Source organism: Cydia splendana, chromosome 4 (genome assembly GCF_910591565.1).
Source record: "Cydia splendana chromosome 4, ilCydSple1.2, whole genome shotgun sequence".
Classification (NCBI taxonomy): domain Eukaryota; kingdom Metazoa; phylum Arthropoda; class Insecta; order Lepidoptera; family Tortricidae; genus Cydia; species Cydia splendana.
The window spans coordinates 10714833-10737673 of NC_085963.1; the positions used below are offsets into that span (position 1 = coordinate 10714833).

The 22841-nt window shown below is 35.7% G+C and overlaps 1 protein-coding gene across 1 annotated transcript; it reads right to left on the bottom strand.

The window, feature by feature from the left end:
- Window positions 1–3781: 3781 nt before the first annotated feature.
- LOC134789861 (uncharacterized) lies at window positions 3782–21260 on the bottom strand. The gene is made up of 6 exons (XM_063760532.1): window positions 21196–21260; window positions 12049–12167; window positions 8980–10606; window positions 7990–8750; window positions 7108–7237; window positions 3782–6120 (listed from the first exon to the last, which is right to left on the bottom strand). Exons 2-6 carry the CDS (start codon window positions 12134–12136, stop codon window positions 6072–6074), a joined length of 2655 nt encoding a protein of 884 aa, XP_063616602.1. The 5' UTR covers window positions 12137–12167; window positions 21196–21260; the 3' UTR covers window positions 3782–6071.
- Window positions 21261–22841: the final 1581 nt, after the last annotated feature.

A 22841-nucleotide genomic window follows, 5' to 3' on the forward strand; every position in this document is an offset into this window, starting at 1 on the left:
TGACCAAAGTTAAGCGACGTCGGGAGTGGTCAGTATTTGGATGGGTGACCGTTTTTTTTTTTGCTTTTTTTTTGTTTTTTTTTTTGCATTATGGTACGGAACCCTTCGTGCGCGAGTCCGACTCGCACTTGCCCGGTTTTTTTAGGTATGTATTATACCCGCAGTTGAAAGAGACCCAGACTAAGTTTTTTCTTAGTTTAGTTATTATTTGTACTAAGCAAAACGCCTGCTAGTGATCTTTAAAAAATGTATAACGCAGACCAAATCTGATTTTATGATTATGGCGACTAAGCTGCTACCTACCTACTTCACGAAAGTTACGATGTCACGCTCTCAAACCGTCAAAAATATGTACTTACAGTGAAATTGCGCCTTTCAAGAAGGGTAATCTTGAGGAAACAAACAGCAGTGTGGCTCACGTGACTTCATCGCTTCGCTTCCGTCCCTTTAATTTGTGCAATTGACGTTTCTATCTCACTTCCATGCAGGTTTATTCCATTGTTTTCAATACAAATGGAAGCGAAAGTTTCTCACGTCGATGGATCTATGATTGGCATCGGGTGATGGAATGACGTGAAAGATTATCATGAATTCTTACCTCACATTTCTGTGCTCACACGACATTAAAGGTTAATCATAGATCATAGAAGATTGTTTTTGAAAGTAAGTTAAACAGGAGTATTCTGTTTGGATATAGGTAATGTTTATGTTCAGTGGCGGCGCATCAACAATATTCTCAGACAAACCGATGGGAATCGTGATCTATGGACGCCCCGCCATTGTTTACATGCAGATTATATGCAGATTTTCTTGTCATTTCGGTTTTTTGTACATTTTTGTAAAATTGCGCCAATGGGGGTTTGCGAGCTCTACAGCTCACAGATAGAGTCAGGTGATGGCCAAAGCTCACTAATTACTACCACTCTTTCAGAGCCTGGTACCTAGTGAACCTTCCTTTTCTTGTACCTAAAAAAAAAACAAAGTTGATTTTTCTTCAATATTAATTTTACTGCAGGAGTTTTGGTTGTAACCTGACGATACTTTCCTAATCATTACACAATAATTTAGGTTTATTTGATACATATGGTTAACTGTCACGTTTCTCGTATGGTGCTTAATCAGTTTATTTAATAGGTACCTATTATTTCTATTCTTTGTAGTTGTGGCGGAAATGGAAAAAACACACTAGATGAAAATTCTCAGCTATCTCTAAACTACTTAAGTATATAATTATTATAGGTATTCTTGAGATACAGCTTGCAGCAGATAGGTAAACAGTTAAGACTAAGTTAGTGTTAAGTTAAGTAAGGACTGTGAAAGCTAAATAAAGGGCCAAAACTATGTGAAATTATCAATTTCGGTGATGAATATTTCATTTATGGGTAATTAAATGGTTTATTCAGCCTAATATTAAAACAAGATAAACACTAAAATGAATATAATCGACATACTCTATCTATCTATCTATCTATCTATATATCTATCTATCTATCTATCATTTGAATTCAACATAATTAATTACTTTTAATAAAGCGCCATCTATAAATTTTCACTGTTACTATATTGTACCAACTTTGATAAAAGCGCCATCTGTCCAAATAGCTAAGAAACCTGTACGCACCGGAGTGAGCTATTTTGTTTGTTTTAACACTTGACTTTTTTAACTATGAATGCGCGAAATCAAACTAGTTTCAATAAATTCTGCTAGATGACGCGCTTCAACATAAGCGTCCCAGTTCTTCATAAATACTGCTAGACTCTGTGCGGAAAGAGAAGAGTCGTGGAATGTATGGGGCTCAATACATTCCACGACTCTTCTCTTTCCGCACAGACTCTAGCTGCTAGTCAGCAAACTCATCGTCAATTTTGCGCGGCTACCGAAATTATTAAATTATCAAATTTATTTCTTGTACTAATGAGTTCATAACTAATCCAATTATCAGCTAGTGATCGTTATCAACGTGCAGTTTTCGTAGCAAAGGGTATGGTCGGCAGAAAAAACAAATACATTTGAATATTTACTTTTGTTCTTAATTATAAAATAAATAAGTACCTATCTTAGGATTACATCTCTTTACGGTACAAAACCTTTTCCGCCCTAATATATTTTTAAAACAATGTAGGTACGTCAAATGACATTTAATGTTATAAAAATACAACTATAGTAGCGTGCAATATTTTAGAGACTTAATTAAGCTTCTTGTGACTTCTGTTAACGTAGAAAGGTCATTTAGCTATATAAAATGGATTTTTTCCAATCGACGTGAACGACTGACAGCCAAATCTGTTGAACAAATTTTAGTCGTTTATTCAGTATAATTCGGATAAGTAATTATAAATATGTATATAAATCTCATAATTTGCGAAATATATAATGTTTATAATACTTGCGTATTTGTCTTTTGTCAACCATACTTTGCTACCAATACAGCACGTTGATAACGATCTCTATTATCACATATCATTGATTTTCAGCGAGTTTATGTGTATGTGTACCCCTTACACATACACATCATCAAAAATTGAAACGTGACAGTTAAGTAAGTAGGTCGATTAAGATTAAGTTATTATGTAAAAGAGAGTTTGTTAAATATTATGGTAACATTTTATAATTGCAGTGTGGGAACCTCGGGTGGGAACAGTCTAATAAACAAAATGAAAAGATTTTATTTTTCTCTGGTTAGTTCGTACAAATAAAAGAGAATTTAGACTAGAGGAATTTTGTCAAAGTAAATTATGTACTTAGTCAGTATATTAACTGCCATATGGCAGTAAATGTACTGACATTTGTGTCGAAACTTATCTTTCGACACAAATGATTAAAGCTTTTAGAACGCCATTTGACTTTGATTCTTATTTTTTCACTGATAATGTGTCTATTTTTTCGAGGATAGGCCAAAGGTATGGTGCCATCTTTTCGAGCGATGGCGCCATACCTTTGGCCTACTCTCGAGAAGATGGCGATACTTTTTGATATTTAATAAATTTACCACATCAGTGAAAGAATAAGGATCAAAGTCAAATAGCGTTCTAAAGGTTTTATAATCATTTGTGTCGAAAGATGGCAGTAAATGTACTAACTACATAATTTACCTTGACAAAATTCCTCTATTTCAAAATTCTCTTTGGTTCGCATAATGTCTATACTCCGTGCATTATAATTTGCGTTATTTGACACATTATGACTGACGTTTATAGAGATATGTAACTAACCCAAATCGATTGTCACAGCAAGCGATTACGATTGGATGGCACCTAGACTGAGGTATCGATTTGTAACGTATAATGAATTTTGAGATTTAAATAAAGCTAGAATTATATGGTTTTCCCGCAAGGTAAATGCTTTAATACACCGATCGAGTAGGTCGCACCCATCGTCAAAATCGAAACTAACTGCGGATCTATTTTAAAGTTTATTTATGTTATTTCTATGTCAAATTTGTTGTCTGTTAGGTGACGATAAATATATCCATATTTACAGTTAATTATAAACCTTTTCCTTATTTTTATTAAAAGAAAAATGAAAAATTCATATCCATTTACTTAGACGACTACCGATTCATAACGGTGGTGTCCGGCCAACCATAAATTAAAAAAAAGACGTAGGACGTAAACGTTCGCACTGCAATTGTCTTCCTTTGTGATTTCGATGTGCAAGACATTTTACGTTGTATTGCTGTTGTGAGTGACATGTGTCAAATAACGCAAATTAGAATGCACAAAGTATAGTTGGTTGGTCAAAGGTGTAGGTTACCTAGTTAGTTTAAATAAAAATAGTTAATCATAATTTTAATAAAACATTTAATTGATTGTCATAATAATAATAATATCATCCGTCCACTATAAGGTGATCAGCTTAATTAGACTAAATTCCCCAAGCGTGTATGTAGGTAATTAATCAGGTAGGTAGTACATGTAAAATTACAATATCCTAAAATAGTTATTTACGATACAAGTGCGGAAAAGAGGAAATTCGAAACGAGTGGCGATAAATTAAAACACGACCGAAGGGAGTGTTTTAAATCGACATGAGTTGCGAATTACCTATTCGCACGTGTATCGTACAACGTTTTACAGTACATATGGCCCTTTAAACTTTTGATATCGCACGAAAAGTGCTATTTTACGCACTAGTGCGGGAAAATAGGACCATATGTACTGTAAATTAAATTTTCTGATTCATGAACAGTCAAGTTATGTAGGTACTTATACTTAGTTATTAATTAAATAGAAATTGTGACAAGAAATAACTGCGGGTTACGTATTTTTAATAATATGTAATCTGGTGCTTATTCCGTGAATTTTGTAAACTATTTTTTTAATACAGTCAAAATCCCTATTATTGAAATTGGAGTGTCAAACACTGGGAAGTTTTTGCCATACATAAAATTGGCTAGCCAATGGTTGCTAGGGACTTATTTGTTATAACTTTCTTAGAAGCTTAGTCTACTCAGACCGATCACGAATATAGGCTTATATAAAGAACAAATTGAATAGTGCATAGTACTGACAATTATCATCTTATTGCACATAATTATAATTTCTAAAAATGATTTCACTAACAATTATTTTATTCTATTATAGCCAAGACAACGTAATGCCTAGATTTCTAATACAAACAGCGAACTGCAAATAACAATTACATATTATCATCATTTAGAAACGCTTGTCTGAAAAGCAAACTATAACGCTTCAAAAGTTTCTTAGAGGAATGTAGTACCTTAGAGCAACTCAATCAAAAGGAAGGGGGTAACTTTACATGGAATTTCCATATAAAGTCTCTCCACCTTGATTGATTTATATTTACGCCGCCAACTTCTCATGATTGGAAAAAAATCGAATTAAGGAAAGCCCTTGACCCGAGAGTTAAGATGTATTCAAGAAATATAAAGCGGTAAGTAGGTATAGATTGAAGATCCTGGTTATTTTTATACATTTCTAGCAGATGTTTTTAAAAAAGCTCCCGAAGAATGCAAAAGTACCTATCCTTTGTCTTTTTCGTAAAAAAATGTATCTTTCTTGTAGAACAAGACAAAACATGTGTCAGCGACCATCCTAATAATCCTTATCAAAACAATTAAAAACACAGAATTACACGACCGCCATAAACATTGCTTTGTTACGAAACACGCGACCAACGAAAAAAGTCAAACGAGTTTTCAATGTAACCCATCAAAAAGTCTAAAGTGCAAAGTTTGTGTGCAAATATGAAAACAAGTTCGAGTTTTTATGGGTCGACGCAGCCCGCACAGCCACACTTTTTGCGATTTTACAAAACATAACATGCCTCTTTAGAAATTAATTTGCATGCAAAGCTTTAAACCTGGAAGAGCTAAAAGTGTAGACATATGGTATGCCTTACAAGTAAGTACATAAGTAGGTACTCGTATATTGTTTTGATACTTAACGGAATAGGTACTTTGAATTGAAAAGGGTTAAACCACCTAGTTCTGAGTGAACTTTTTAATAAAATTAGTTAGGTAGGTACATACGAAAATTTAAAGAAAAGCTAGTGTTTTTAAGCGCTCTTATTAGGACTTTGATTTTAAACCTCTTTAGGCCCGTACAATGAAATTGAAACTTTTGTAACATTGTAATAAACATCTATTTCAACTTACATTCTATCTCAGATGCAGGACCGAAATGTTTTGGACTCATCCCGAAGAAGAGGCCACAGATAAGTCCGATACATATCGTTACTACAATGAAAATATAATCGGTTTGAATTATTTTAAAGCCCTAAGTTCTAAGCCCTTAGAAAATGTAAATACTACCTGTGACATGGGTGTTATGACCTAGGTACTTAGTTCAATACATGGCACATACAATATACACATAATGCTATCTCAAAACATTCTGATTATTATAGGAAATGCATGCGCGGTGTAGAAATATAAAACAACAATACTTCTATTTCAATAAAATGTCAATATTTGGATACATTCATAATGCGTTTTTATTTTACTAGATAAATATATACTTACATATTAATTTATTTTTGAGATTTGACTCTTAATATTAACGTAACAATCTAATAATATTTACAGCAGCATAACGTTATTAGTGATTATTCATTCTTCGTCATTGAGAAGATCTGTACATGACTTCGCTTTGGTAGTTCTGTAACAAAATGAAAATAAATAATTATTATAATTACCTACAGGGTGAGAATATAATCATCAGTGTACAGTCAGCGTCATATAGTAGGTAGCATCCAAAGTATTCGGTACACCATATCATTTGTATGGCGTACAGAACTATTAGAATACTTTGGATGCTACCTACTATACGACGCTGACTGTACATCACCTTCAACACCACCAGTCAAAAATAATTATGTGAATGTGACATGCTCTTATGCCTCTACAAAAAAAAGGTCGTGTCGGATATTTTTGCGGCGTTCGTTGTGTAACATTATTATTGCAAGTGGCTGTACTAACTGTTATGGTTTATTCGCTAATACATAGGGTGCTAATTGTTATTGGCCAGTATATAGCAATTGGCTACTCCTTACGAATTATAAAGAAACAAGCCAATTGAAACCTTATTATTAAGAGTGGCCAATTACTATACCTATACTGGCCAATAACTATAGTAGTCACCCTATAACCAAATATTTTTACCTTATTTTCCAGTGTCTAAAATATAGCAGAATGTGACCAGATCAATGAGACATTATAATATTGAATTTTATTTTTATTTATCTTGCAATAAATGTGTAAGTAATTCTGCAATTACTTGTTGCAAAACACACTGAGAAAATATCACTACCGTCTACCTATAACGATATAGCCCGCAGACAGACATAAGTAGAAAGAATGACAGCGGAAGCTTCGTTATAGCTAGCCCCTAATAGCGTAATAGAACCCTAAGAATAAATTCCCCAACAGTAAAGTTATAGTTCGAACCTGTAACTGACTTGTGGACATGTCTTTAGGCCGGTAGCGCACTGTACAAACAGTGTAGTGGTGTGACTATGCTTCCTTATCTATCTTGGACTTGATATGGGGCATTCCAATTAAATAAACATACATGTATTCTCTGGATTTAGGACTTACAGTTGTTGTCCCTATGTGTATTACGTAATATAGACATAATAATACTAACTGAGGATTCCTTGTTCTCCGACAGACCCTGAGCTCGATGGGGCCATTACGCACCGCTTTGAAGAGAGCCAGTGCTTCCACGTGCGCGAGCTCATGACACGCCTGTCCGTTCACCGCCAGCACCTCGTCTCCTGAAATTAAGCATATAAACGTTTAGAGCACCAAATAAGATGTTTTAGCCAAGGTTTGCTGTGTCTGTTTTCTCAGCTTGCTATGTTACATGGTCTCAGAGAAAAACGCGCGTGACGTATGGCAGACTGACAGACTATAGGATTTTTATTTTGAGTTATGGCAGCCTCGTGGGCCTTTGCCAAAGTCAACAGAGCTGAACATATAATTGACACAAGGATCCTGTTTTTTCACTTGGCACTTGGCACTAAAACAACTGACCTAGCTAACATAAAGATACAAAAAGAGTTGTTGTTGATGGTTATCTCCGAAATAAGAGTGAGAAGCTATAACAATTTTTTTGCCACCGAACATTTTCAGCGATAGGTACTTAAATTATGACGATCAACAAGGACGGTACAGTTTTCGGCGTAATTAAAGGACATGATAAGTAACTATATCACTGGTATTCACAATTCGAAATTACGTTACATGGTATGATTACAAGCAATTTGCAGAAATGAATAACAAACAGCAACGGAAGTCAGTAGTCTAATACCCAAGTACGACAATCCATTATCAAAGTGCATTGCAAGTAAACGGAACATGTCAACAACGCGAGGTCCGGTTACTATATTTCAGCTTTATTGACAGTACGCTGTGTACACGTTGTGTGGCTTCTTATCCTTATCAAATTACATTCTTTTCACGAAGTTTAATCATAACATGCGGCTTAAAATGCCAATATATTGGTGTAATATTTTTGCAAACGTACCTGCCTGAAGTCTTCCATCGTCGATGGCTTGTCCTTGTGGTAAGATACTTTTTATGAATATTCCCAGCGGACCTCTAGGGGAGTCTCGTCCTCCTACGATGGTAAAGCCAAGAGGTTTCTTCCCGTGGCCCTTTTCGAACGTGATCGTGTGGTAACTGTGCGTGGGTGCTTTTGGCTTGCGGGGAAGCGTGCAAAAGTTTGCCGCGTTCGGTGTATGCGGTTCAATGTTGTTTTTGACTTTGGCCCGTTCCGTCGCGTCGGGCGTGTCGACGTCGACGATGTCACCGGCACAACTGAGCGCGAGGCCCTCCTTGTTGGCGCCACCGTAGCTGACGACCTGCCGGCGTAGCAGCTTGTTGTTCATGCTGCTGTAGGTCGCGTTCTGGCCCTTATGGAAGTGTGAGTGTGTGTTTGCGCCGTCGCTCGCCCCGTCCGTTGCAGATAGCGCGCTCTGATTACACGACTCGTCCTGCGACCGCCGCCGGTCTATCCTGACGTCAATTTTATCGACTCGCCTGTCTTTACCTAAAATTACTGCATTTTCGTAATCAACAGAGCTCTCTCTCATCATTAGCGGTTTTCTTTGGGAAGCTGGCCTTTGTTTAACATCAGGGGTCGTTTTATCTTGCTGCCTGCCTATTACAATATCGATTTCTGGAGCCCCTGATTTAAGAGCTTCTTTTGCCTCGGCCATTGTAAGATCACGAAGTCGTCGCCCATTCACGTTAAGTAATTCATCACCAATACACAACGTCCCTTCTCTGAAAAATAACAAAACAATATTATATGGTGTAAAATGTATCCAGAAGGTAAACAATATGCCTGTGCGTTGAAGTGTGTTTGTACGAGTATTAAGATATATACAACCAACATACAAAAGTTGTAAGAAACAATAGTAAATTTAACCGAATAACATATTTTTTAATTCATAGTCTCTCGAAAAGATAACTGCCTATATTTACTGATTAGATAGGTAACTTATAAACTTACTTTTCAGCGAGTCCTCCTGGAACTACGTGAGCTACCAAGTATCCAACGTGACCTTCATCGGGCAGTTTTGTTTTCGCAATAAATATTCCTAGTTCTTCAGAAGGGTGTCGGCGGACGATACGCACCACTTTGTATTCCAGTTTTTCGGATTTATTACATTTGGTAGGTTTTCTGCAAGGAGGAATCGGTGGGATACCAGCGTCACCTTGGCTAACGTCTCTTTGCCTCATTTTTTGTTTTTCTGTCAGTTGCAAGAAATGAGGTTCCTCAGATACACTGTTATTTGGCATGCGTCTTAGAATCTCTTTACGGTCCAGTGATAATGCCCTTTGGTTATGTCTAAGCCGTGGTTTAGATCCGCTGTTTCTGTCTCTACTCAACCGGCTTGAAGCTCTCGCCTTTATATAAGTGTGATCACCAGATACGCTTCTTCCGTGACAAGGTACTAAAGTATTTGCATGTGACGCAGAGCTTTCACAGCGAGAAGATATTCTATCACTATCAAATATTGAAGAGGCTGCCGATTCGTTGACTAGAATTCCTGAGTCAGCATCTTCACAGTCTTGTATTAACACATTTTCATCATCACATGATGCTTGGTAAACATCATCATGAAACACAGAGCTATTGCCTTTTTGGAACTCGTCTAAACCTGGTAGTGCACCATATGAAAAACTCCGTAATTTAGCTTTGACGCCACCACGTTTCTTTCGACTCCTGTTCAATGCACTGGTTGATTTTAATACATTTTCATTACTCCCATCCACTTCGTCCTCGTCACCTTTTTGCTTATAAAGTTTGGAGAAAAACTTATTTGTGGAGGACTTTAGATATCTATCTGACATTGCTCTTAACTTAGCTGACAGACAAGAACTAGGTCCGATTGTGTCCTTATCATCTTTTTGCTTAAATTTATCAGTCTTTTTTTGTGGTTTGATTAGAATATTTGAAGGTGCACTCTCAAAGTTTTCGTAATCATCATTAAATATTTGATCACTAGACTTGGAAAGTTTTGTGCCGACTTTAGGCACAGGATGATAGCGATCACATTCAGATCCTGAGCTGTAGCATCTGGTGCCTCTAGCATTGAATGATTTACCATCTTTCCAGTGTCTATCGACATGAGTTGGAATGCTTTTAGGAACAAACACATCGTCATCATAGTTCGGCATTCTTACCCAGGGATTTTGGTTTTCAAATTCAATGTGACTATTGGGATAGTTTCCGTCATATCGACAATGAGCAACATCTTCCGGAAGTCCAAATCGACTACACTCACTGCCCGAAGTCGAAGCAGCGTCATCTCCATAATGCAACGGTCCGTTAGACTTGAAACAGGACAATTTAGTATTTTTCACTTTGTCGAGTAGCGGATTTCGTTTTTCGCGGTACACCATGTACTCCTTTTCCAAAGAGCCCCCGCGGTTTTTGCGACTCGTGTATGTTTCTTGCGGTGGAGTGAAGCTGTTCTGCACGGATATTCGGCGAGCAACAGGTGTGTCCTCACTTTGGTGACATGGAATCGGTGATTTATCTACGATTATTATTTGGTCACTGAGGTTATAGAAATTTGTTTCCACTGAACTGCTGCTACTGTTCCGATTGGCAAACCGTCCTGGAGACATATCTGTAACCAAAAAAATCACCAAGTTAAAAAGTTATTCAATAATCAGAAATGATTTAAAATCGTTCCTACCTATAGTTCGTTTTTTTAGCATTAGAAAGAACTTGAAAGAAGGTAAGCGATCTTGACAGGTCTTTTAATTGAAAAAACGCTTTTTAAAAATCAGTAACTATTACTTATGAAAGCAGAAGAATATAAATTATCGTATTAGATTCATAATTGTTACATATTTGTCGTAACTTATAATTAAAATGTGTTTTTCAATTAAAAGACACATCAAGATTGTTTACCTTATTTCTAATGCTAAAAAAAACGAACTATAGACAGTAGAAACTATGTAAAATCTATATAGTTGTAGTAAAATATCGAATATTTCTCTCTGCATTAATGATATACTCCGTGTATAAATGTGCGAGCTATACAACACACTATCCATAAATGCCAGTAAACAGGCATACATAGCTACAGCGTATCGGGCTAACTATGCGAGAATCTTGCTATATTTTGACACGCGCTGGATGTTTATTGCATTTTGCTTATCGCATAAAAGTCGAAGGTCACAGCATATAAATTAGCTTTGATTTTACGACTATGTTTATGCAACCTGCGAGATACAAAATGTAATGTATGACAATTCTAAATCTAGACGTCAATAAAAATTTTGAAATATGGACCAACACCGATTAGGCTCGACAGTTGCCCTTACATTGATTTGACGAGACACAATAAAGTTTTATTGAACATTAGAACCTTGAGTGGGTTTAAAGGAAATATATCATACGTCTTAATGTAAGTAGGCCCGGACTTTGAATTAAATAGGCCGTGGGATAAAATGAAGTTAGCAATTGTGTTCAACGCCTACTGGTTTGTGAACTGGTTGGAAGAAATGCAAGATCTATGATATTGAGAATTAAAACTAATATTCTCGAAGGAATGCATTTAACCGAATTCGATGGCATCTACTATGGAAATTGCATTTTTTATTAGACACTCGTGAAGTTTATTAATAGGTGACAATGACACAGTTACAAGTGAGTAGGTAGAAAAAATGGGTAGCTAAAGCGAAGAAAAACTGCATTACTGTTGCGGCATTCCTGCAGTGGCGTGTGTACGCAGTCGCTGTCACTATCAATGTTCTTGATAAAATAAAATTGGTGACGGGTGAACGATAATCGCGGCAGTAATGTGGCAAAGGACGTCATTCATTTTATCAAATAAATTGACCAATGACAACACCCGCGCAACATCATAGCAGTAATGCTGCAAAAGCAATTCAGCTGCAGTTACCTTCCGAATGTTACCTTCGGTGTGATATAGCGTATAGGATAGAGTCTGTGCGGTAAGAGAAGTCGCTTGTTCCTGCATGCGTCAATCGTATGCGTAGAAAGTTACAAAATTTTACAAAGGTTATCTAAGTTTTATAACTTAGTAAGGGGGTAAGTTACCAATCCTGGCGCGGCGCGACGAGCGTGTTTCGGGCTCGGGCGACGCGGCCAGCAAGCGCGGCGGCTCTCCCTTCTTGAACCACCGCATCCTCGCCGGATGTCAGTCCATCGCGTTATTACTGAAAAGAGCGAAACAATTAATAAAAAATCATTAGTGTAACATGAAGAGGCAGCAGTTATAGTCTCTAAGGGCCGATACAGACGGACTTCAACCCGACTGCAATTTGTATGGGAGGGAACTGCACGCCAACTGCAACGTCGGCGTGTAGTTCCCATACAAGTTACAGTCGGGTTGCAGTCCGTCTGTACCGGCCCTTAGGGTAATAAAATAAAAATAACAATGGTTACACTTTGGTACAAATGTTGTCATCCAGATCCCACAGCGCAGCGCTCGAAATGCCAATCAATACATTATACTAACAATACAATGAAGATGAAGAACTGCCTGTCCTCATACTAAGCTATTTTCTAGTAAATAATATTAGGTACCAGATCACTATAAAACTACTCGTTCCTACTATTTAGTACTAAATTGCTCTCTCACACTTTTGACTCTGACACTTCTTATAATATACAATTTGCAGCACCAAATTGCTTGGTGGTCACGGTAAATACAATTTTTGCTGTGTGAAAAGATTCGACGAAAAATATATGACTTTTAGTCGAGGGTAGGGAGGGGGAAGCCCTAAACGACGGCGTTGCATGAACAAAAGATTTCCTTTGTCAGGATTGGTCCTTAAGACCCAAGGATGGATTTAAGAAGTGTGGAGCCACCCAGGTTTTTGATGTACATTTTTAGGGGGGGGCTCTCAACTTTGTCTTGATATCTATATCATTTTAGTTACTAGGCCAAGTTTGGTATCGTTTTCGTATAAATCGGGGATGCCGAATTCATTTATGATATCATTCCCGCACCATTCCGAAGTAAAAACACATATAATATGAAAAAAATACTTTTTTTTTATTCCTCTTCACGCTTAAACTGCTGAACCAGTTTAGTTGAAATTTGGTGGCTCCACTTCTTAAATCCATCCTTGGGTCCTAAGGACCAATCCTGCCAAAGGAAATCTCTTGTTCATGCAACGCCGTGGTTGACCTTTTTATGCTCTGAGCACACTCAACTATTTACCTTACCATCGATTAAGAAATAGTCGGTACGAATGATAGTTAATTATGTAACACCAGTTACTAATTATTATACTCGTAATACACAAAACTGCATTTGTTTATTACCGTTAACTATAATTATATGTAATTAAAATGCTTTATGCTGTATAGGTAATGCTCAACTGTGTTGGTCCATTTCTTTGCAAAAGTTTTTTGTAAATGCTAAATTTATAACCCAATTGACAGATGATAAAATGACCTCTACATATGTCTATGGTTTTAGTTTTAAGATTTAAATACTTACTATAAAATTGCGCCTTGTGTCGGAGGCTAAGTCTCATTTTAGGTCACTTAACAGGTGTGGGTATTCTGATTTTTATAACAGGTTATGAATTAATTAGATCTGTCAGTGTCAAAAGTGACAGTGTGAAAGTGAGTTCTGGTTGAAGAAATGTCACTTTTGATACTGATAAATCTATACTGTAACTAATCCAGATCTAATTCATAACCTGATATTAAATTCAGAAACACAAACGTCCTGAGGCGCGCAAATGTCGGAGGCATTGAGGTGTATCTGATGAGGCGGCAGCTGCGGTGGTGTGGGCACGTGTCTCGGATGTCAGAAGACAGAGTGGCGAAGCGTATCTTCTTTTCAGAACTCCAGAATGGTAAGCGTAAAAGCGGTGGCCAGTACTTACGATATAAGGATGTTCTGAAAAGACATATGAAGAGATGCCAACTAGAGCCCTCTGACTGGGAGCGGAAGGCAGCGCAGCGGCCCGAATGGCGGCGCCTCATTAATGATAGAGTTAACATTTTTGAGACGGAACGCCGCAGTGAGCTCGACAAAAAACGTGATGAGCTTAAGGCTCGGCCGCCAACCTCAATTTCCTACAACTATGTAGGTGGTGTGCTGACGTGCCCAAAATGCGCTCGAGTATTTAGCAAGAAGATAGGGTACGTGAGCCACCTAAGAGCGCATCAGAGAGTGGATCAGCTACACTCTAATAATACGAGCTAAAAATTGCCTAGTCCAGAGCACACAGTCGCTGGGGCCGAAATCGGTCAGGAAAGCATCATCATCATCATCATCATCATCATCATCATCATCATCATCATCATCATCATCATTAAATTCAGAATACGCCTGTAAATTAATTCTCACGTATCAAATGGACCAAATGGATGAAACGATTTGAATAATAAATACACGTACCTATTATTTATAAAAGTTTTATTCTAAACGGGACTTTTAGATTAGGTCAGATTTACTCTGGGCAGACAGTAGACAGAAGTATCTATTAATCGTATCATGTATAAACATAACTCCTATGATGAACTTGAAAATAAACAAATTATAAAACCATTCATTAAAGAACATCATCCCAAATGTGCCGTAAAAAAATACCGTTTTATGTTTCATCAACTCATTAAATGTGAGCATCTGTAACTCTACACCATATTAAAAGCCGATATGTCAACCGCTTTAAAGGAAAGTTGTCCGTCATTGAGACACAGGTAAGTACGGTAATGACGCAATGAGCAAGTAAAGTATGTAGGTACCTATGTATATTTAACGATTGGACACCTTCAAGACCTCGCTACATGTTTCCCAACTCGTCACGAACCTTTTACAATATAACTAGCAGTTACATGGTTAACATGACCATATTACAACTCGTACCCGTATACATACTGAGTATATCCAGAACAATTTCGCTTATGTACTTGTACTTTGGGGTTGGCCAATAGGTTTTACGCAGAAATGTTGTCACATCGCTTGAGGCGTGTACTCAAATGTTCTTGAACAACCTTTCAATAGAGGATGTACTTCAAACCGGTCCCGGTCACGTTACCATTAGAAATAGGGGTGCTTTTATAGATGACGAAAAATGTAAGATAGCTATCACTCTGCCTGCTTTGCGATTGTAAAATATTTACTTATTTATTAACGTTAAAGTGCATGATGCCTAAACAGAAAAGTTTTTAACACAACTTTGGGAACCAATCAAATTATTTTTTATTAAATATTTTGTGTGTGTGTGTTTTTTTTAAGACGCCGGTTCGAATCCGCCTTCACCGCTGGAGGGCTTCGTCACTTTTTCTTTAATATATGACCTCTATTTCTGTTTATAAGTTTTTAACACTCATGTTCGACCTAAAACAACGGCTGTCCTGGTAATAAAGGTAATGGGTACTAATTTCTTGATAACTACAATTAATTAATCACTCAAGTTTATTCTACATATACACTTGAGTTGTGTAAATATTTGCGGGCTAATGAGCTTGTTTATTTGAACATAATAACTATAATAAGATTAATAAGGGATCGAATCAAGACGGTAGCGATAGTGTCTAAGTATCAATAATAAATACATAGTCAAATTGTGTCACAGCAAAGGTCTTTAATAGCTCTTATTATTATTAGTCCAAAGTCTAATTTCGTTAAATCCTATAGCCGTCGTGAGATGGCATATCTTATGCCTGTAGGTCGCAATAGCTATTACATCAACAGGCTTATTGTATGCATAAATTGACGCTTGTCATAATGTATCAATCTGCATGCATTACAATAGCTCTAGTTGTCAAAACTAATCTGATAGTTATACTAGATGTAATGTATAAATTATCATTACTTTAAAAAATATATAAAAAATATTAAATATTATGTAAGTATAGGACAATTTTACACAGATCTACCTAGTCCCACAGTAAGCTCAATAAGGCTTGTGTTGTGGGCACTAGACGACGATATATATAATACATAGGTATATATAATACTTATATACGTAGAAAACATCCATAACTCAGGAACAAATATTTGTGATAAACACACAAACAAATGCCCTTACCAGGATTCGAACCCGGGACCTCCTGCTTCGTAGGCAGGGTCACTACCGACTAGGCTAGGAGGCCGTTAACTTTTAAACTTGATTTTATAGTTACTAGGTTATAGTTACTAGGTAGATACATTTGTGAATTATTAATAATATTGTATTCTTTCATAAGGCCAGAACAGGTAGAATATAACATATAAAAGCCAACAGATAACTATTAGAATTAATTATATACTTTATTGTATCATCACATGTTAAGGAGAAGTAAAATAAAAAAGTACCTTCTCCTTTCATATATAGTTTTGGAAATTGGTTTCGATGTAGGTATTTTAATTGTTTTTTAATATTAGATCCAGTTCCAATAACAATAAAACTGGAATTCAAATTGCAAGTAAATTTATTAATCAAATATAATCTTACTTAATCATCAAGTTGTAGTAATTGAATGCTTAATGCATTATTGATGTTTATATAACAAGTAATTTTACATAACAGCATTGTTGTTGTGCAAAACTACTTGAGGAAAATTGGTCTCCTCATTCGCCAGCAAGTGCCTAAATGCACTTGCGTTGTCCACTTTAATTCTGCATAATATATCTTTTGTTACAAATGAATCTAAATCTAATGCCGTAAAAGACACAAAGTTACATTTAGGGACGTTACTGAACAATAGATATGAAACCAGATATGAATTTTATAAGCTTAAATAAAAATATACGGGATGTAATGCGGGCAACTGTAAAAGCCTTTCATCCTTTATCGAAGGGTCGGTCGCAAAATGGACATTACGAGTACAATTGGGAATTCCCAGTTATGCGGGAAAATTCTAGCCTTTTTGGACTCCGACTGATTGACAGTAAGTATTACCTGACGTAATGGATCTGTCGTATCAAGTTATTTAAAATATGAAAATAAAAACACACACACACACATTATGACACCTCATTAACAGTAGAATTCTGATAGTCCGTTTTTTTTTCAGATTAGATATTTTATAACCTCAAACGTAGTGATAACTTTTTTCTTCCAAAATTAAATCTGAGTAACTATAATTATATGCACTGAATTTTAGTGTCGTTTGCACATTATTGTACCGCAATATTAGACAATATCATAGGAAACCTAGCATTCCGGAATAAAAATTTAATCACCACTACACTTTTGAGGTTATAAACATTCTAATCTTTAAAAAAACAGGGTATAGTCTGACTTTGGAGTCATCTATTAAACTAGCCATAGTAGCCAGTACCCACTGATTAATTTATTGTACTCATATAGGTATACTTTTAATCGTTGCACTTTATAATGTTCTTTGAAAACTCACTAATCCGATTACCTATTAGGCAAATAGAATTGAAAATTAAATATAGGTACTTACGTTTCGTATTTCCAACAATCCACTATTATACCTAACTTGACAGTTATTTTTAAACGAATACTTTCGTTTATTCTGATTACAGCGATTCCACTATTTCCATTTTGAGAAAAATATTATAAGAACTTTTTGGGAATTTCTACCTATTGGTAGAAGTCAAAAAGGCTTATTGGACAAAACTTTAGGCCTTTGTTAATAAAATAAAAATTAGATATTGTGCGATTCAAACTATGTGCAACATTGATAGTAGGTACTTAGCCTTGATGTATTTAATCTTTGTCACATCGTTAGCATGAATTATTATCATATTATGAAGCTCTAACGACATGCCAAGATGGACATGTGATACGCAATCTTGGCTACAGGAAGTTTGAGGCACAGCGTTTTAAATGTTTTTCTAGTGAGCTCAGGTGATGTCATTTGGTCGGTAATCGAAGTGTCATCGATTTGATGTGCACGAGAGATAATTTCCGGCGTGGGGCAACAGATCGCCGGTGACATAATTTGAAGCAACAGCTGTGTGGGCCAAAGAAAACAGAGCCGTTGGTTAAACATGGCATGAATGGTTAGTACTTACAATGTGCTGGTTACAATACGCCCTTATTCAAAGTTCGTATATGCGACCCTTGATGCGACATCGTTACAGTAACTCTAAAATGTAGGTACCTAAAATAAAATATCCGGATGTGACACGTATTTGGTAGATTTTTATTATTTGAAAATGGAAATCTTGTATCTACTAGAGAATTTGCATATCTACTTGTGGTATCTAAACATATAAATTATATGTTGGAGTTAGTTAGCAACAATATACGTTCGTATGTTTTAACGTATCCGTATCGTTAACAAAAACGAAACACGTATGAGAAAACTTTGGCGTAGGTATATATGTACCTAACTGTCTTTAACAGGCGTTTTATGTGAGAACTACTCTGACTAGTTTGGTCAAATTATTTTTTATTTTTCACGATATTCTTAAACCATAATAAACAATTAATGTACTTATTTAGTAACTTTAGCTTATTAAGTAATATATGCTCCTTACTATAAATTGTTAACAATGAATATTGTTTTGGTACAACTCAATCAGCTTCTGGAAGAGCGGGATTTCTTGACACAAGTATTTACATACTTAAGGGAGGTCCAAAACAATGATTGTGACCAAAAACCGATTTTGATATTTGATTAAATTTCGTTGGTGTGAACATTTACTGCAGAAAATCCATGAGGGCTCTTTGCATCCTTTGCATGACTGTACTTAATTCAATATCCATATACCATGGTTACGATAATTTTAAATACTTCCCTCGCATGTGTGGTGTCAATAACCATATTAATAAAATTAACGTATTGAAAACTAGTGTAAATAACATTATTTGCGGTATTTGACGTCTGTCACTCACAACAGCAATACTACGTAAAATGTTTTGCACATCGAAATCACAAAGGAAACAAATGCACTGCGAACGTTTACGTTCTACGTCTTTTTTTTTTTTAATTTTAGGGTTGGCCGGACACCACCGTTATGAATCGGTAGTCGTCTAAGTAAATCGATATGAATTTTTCATTTTTCTTTTAATAAAAATAAGGAAAAGGTGGATAATTAACTGTAAATATGGATATATTTATCGTCACTTAACAGACAACAAATTTGACACAGAAATAACATAAATAAACTTTAAAATAGATCCCCAGTTAGTTTCAATTTTGACAATGGGTGCGACCTACTGGGTCGGTGTATTAAATACACCGACCGACCGGTAGCTTGCGGGAAAACCATATAATTCTAGCTTTATTTAAATCTCAAATAAAAATTCATTATACGTCACAATTCGATACCTCAGTCTACGTGCCATCCAATCGTAATCGCTTGCTGTGACAATCGATTTGCGTTAGTTACATTTCTATAATATACGTCAGTCATAATGTGTCAAATACCGCAAATAATGTTATTTACACTATACTTATCTTTAGATACCTACTGAATAAATTAAAGAGACCTAATAAAATTAATGATACTTAGAGGGCACTTCTGGCAATAACTGTTTTAATAAAATATAACGTTCAAACATTAAAGGCACCTCAGGGCGCTAATTAAGCTTTTATGTAGAATCCTAGACAATAAAGCCTTTATATGAGTCTACTAAAGCAACGATGAAATTACTCCCAATGATAACATATTTCTCTCAAAGCTTCGGTTGTTAATACCAGACAGGCTATTTAACGACTAATCCGCTGTAACAGACGATATTAATTTTCACCACAAGATTAACTAGGGCTAATTTCGTATAAATTAATCTTTCCACGATAAGGTACCTTCATAAGATGAGTATTGGCAAACAACGGTGTAGAAAAGACGACCCAATGCTATGTTTGTCAAGGTTCAAAATCAAACGATTAAAAATACTGGAAAATACTAAACTGGTCGCGGCCAGGTGTCTTCTTCCAATCGCTTGCCGAGAGCAAAGAAATGAAACATATCCAGTACAGTATGCTCTCCTACATCAAATACTTTCTAAGGAACACAAGGTCACTGATTTCTTTGGTTCCTAGCTTACAGCTCGCCCACGCTTGTTAAGCTTTTGAAATACACGACCAGTATACATACACGCATACAAGTTAATGGTTGTTTTGGCACCGAGATTTTAAGGATAATTAATTATACCGCAACGTCTGTAAAATGTTCTTTGATAACGTTGATGGTAATTTTAATGATGATGTGGCAAAAAATAACGTGGTCGCGTTAGAATATAAAATGATACGAGTAAAATCACGACCAGCATGAGAAAGATTTTTTTTTCTTTTCATATATATTTTATCATTCCGCCAGCCAGACATTTTATTTTTTGAGACAATAATTAATAAACTAACTTAAAAAAAAAACGTGTAACTAATTTGTATGTATATTCAGCTGTGTATATCAAACCTTAAAGTTCTACATTGTATTTAAAAACTGGTCCCGGTGATGCAAATTAAGATAAACATTTAATAATTGACTCAAGTATGTAGCTTCGAGGACTCTATATGTATAAGAAGATAAAAAATGCAAATAATGCTATGATGATGCCATGCTATATTAAAGCTTATTATTATATAACTGTAGGTACCTACTATACAATGCATAGCAGTCAAAAAAGCTTCCAAATATACATACTCGTATACTATTTATGCATGAAGATGGCTTCAAACTTTGCAGCCATTTAAACAAATAAATAAATAGTGTTTAGAATATGTACCTATTACTAAAACAACCGGCTAACTCTGACTCGCACTCGAAGGGAATGCCAAGTTTTTTCTTTAAGGTGACATTCGGATGACGAATACAACAGCACTGCTATTGCAATGTTACTGCTGCACGTTGACGCGTGCAATAATATCGCTGTCGATTTCCTTGAAAAATTGCGTTGTTGCCGCATAACTGCAGCGATTAAAACGTTGCAACAGTGATGTATGCAGTCTTCATCCGAATATGCGGCAACGGCACAGATGATTTAGTAAAACACGTTATGAGTACTCTCATGTTAGCTGGAATATCTCATTTCTAATACATATATCCGTGTTTAAACGGGTTTGTCATACGCCATAGCCAGCAATTAGTTTTACCATACATAGTCACTCGCATAACAGACATATTTATAAGAGAATATATTATGTATAAAGGAAGCAGGAAGGTAAAAATTTAAGGAGCGGTAATTAAATTGTCGAACAACTTATTTCGAGCTGTATAGCCAAAGAATAAAATTAATAAAACATATCTACTTTGATTAGTCATTTCTGCTTTCTTTAATGTGCGGAAATCGTGAAAGCCTAAATTAAACTCTATCTTACCTTATGTTTTGGCTGGCAGTGGCAGGAGTCGCATTAAATTTCTGTTTTCTGTTTTGCGTCACAACCTATGAACAAGAAATAAAATAAGGTTAATAATTATTTTATAGTTTTTTTTGCGTAATAATAAATGTTCTGATTTCTCCTTAACTATTTATGAATATAATATACAGGGTGACCTTAGCCATTGGACAAACACTGAAATCCCACGTAGGGTTACTTCTGAGAAAACGGTAATATTTTTTTAATTAGAACAAAAGATAAAAAAATAAATTTTCAAACAAAATTTATTTCCAATAATCGACAACAAAAACAAATATACTGTATTAATCATTGGCAGTGCTTTTGACAATTTGTTTGAAAATGTGCGGCAATGATGACATTTGTCAAAAATCAGAATCTTATTAATGTCATAAATAAAAAAGATAATCAAAACGGTCGAAAAAGGTTTCATACTATTTATTACCTCAGGAGCTACTGACACACACAGGTTGCTCCAAAGTAAAAAAATCGTAATTTGTTAATTTCTTCGTAACCGCTACACCGATTGTTATGATACTTTGTATACTGGTTCTAAATACCCTAATGCATATGTACATTTCGGCTTTGTCCAATGGCTAAGGACACCCTGTATATTCATCAATTCCCATAATGTCACGGCTTTTATGACTGAATTGAGTACTTTAAAATGGGATAGGTAGATAATACCTAAGTATATGTATATGTCATGGCAGAAATCTGAGACCACATGAGAAAGATAATGGTGATTTTGATGATATTTATCATAACAAAGCTTTTTGGTAAGTTGCAACCTAGACTCCACATACGAGTAAGAAATAAAAAACATTGATGATCCGGTATGAACATACCTCTTAATTACACAGTGAACATGAAACCTCTTTTTAGGCGGTGTCGGTAATTGAAATACGTAGGCAACAAATACCCTTTTGTTCATATTATTGAATATAACTATGTATAATAAAACAGCAATTTTAATTTTGTGTTACGACTGTAAACGGGACGTTCATTTACATGCAACACAGTAAAGGTGAGACTTTATGAGTACTAACTGTCAACGGGCGCGTAGGCCGGCCCGAGTTGGCGGTCAGCAAACAATCAGCAAAAACAAGTATGCAAACACTTTGAAGTCTCTTAAATTTGTAAGCGTATAATAAAATGCAATCGTCATCCTCTAAGGTCTGATCATACTCGTAAAATACAATTGTGTAAATAAGTATCGCTAAAGCTTACGTAACTTCAGAGCAAATCGGGCAAAGAGCCGCAAAGCGCTAAGTGCAATGACGTGAAACATGACTAGGTAATATTTAAATAGGTGCGGAGTTTAAAGGAAAACGGAAAATGTAAATTCGATCCCAAGAAAACGAGTCGTTTTAGGAAAATATTCCGACATTAGCGTTTTTCCTTGGGTAAAACAATTTAACATTATGGTCGCTGAAGCACGTGCACAATATTTATGCTGGCACAATAAAGTCAAAGGAAATAGAGACGCATAAAGGTGAAGTCAGCTTGTAAGAAAGTATACCATGAAAGGAAGGGTTGAAATACTTACGCATGTTTTTCTCAGGTAAATAAAGATAATGAATTATACATAAAGAAATTATACATAAATTGTAGGCCAATTACTTAGG

Excerpts from the sequence above, each read along its gene's own strand:
- LOC134789861 (XM_063760532.1), bottom strand. The coding sequence starts at position 12,136 with ATGCGGTGGTTCAAGAAGGGAGAGCCGCCGCGCTTGCTGGCCGCGTCG. Across the intron at positions 10,607-12,048 it reads GTCGCGCCGCGCCAGGATTG|ATATGTCTCCAGGACGGTTT; the intron begins GTAACTTACCCC and ends TTTTGGTTACAG. Across the intron at positions 6,121-7,107 it reads CGGAGAACAAGGAATCCTCA|AACTACCAAAGCGAAGTCAT; the intron begins GTTAGTATTATT and ends ATTTTGTTACAG.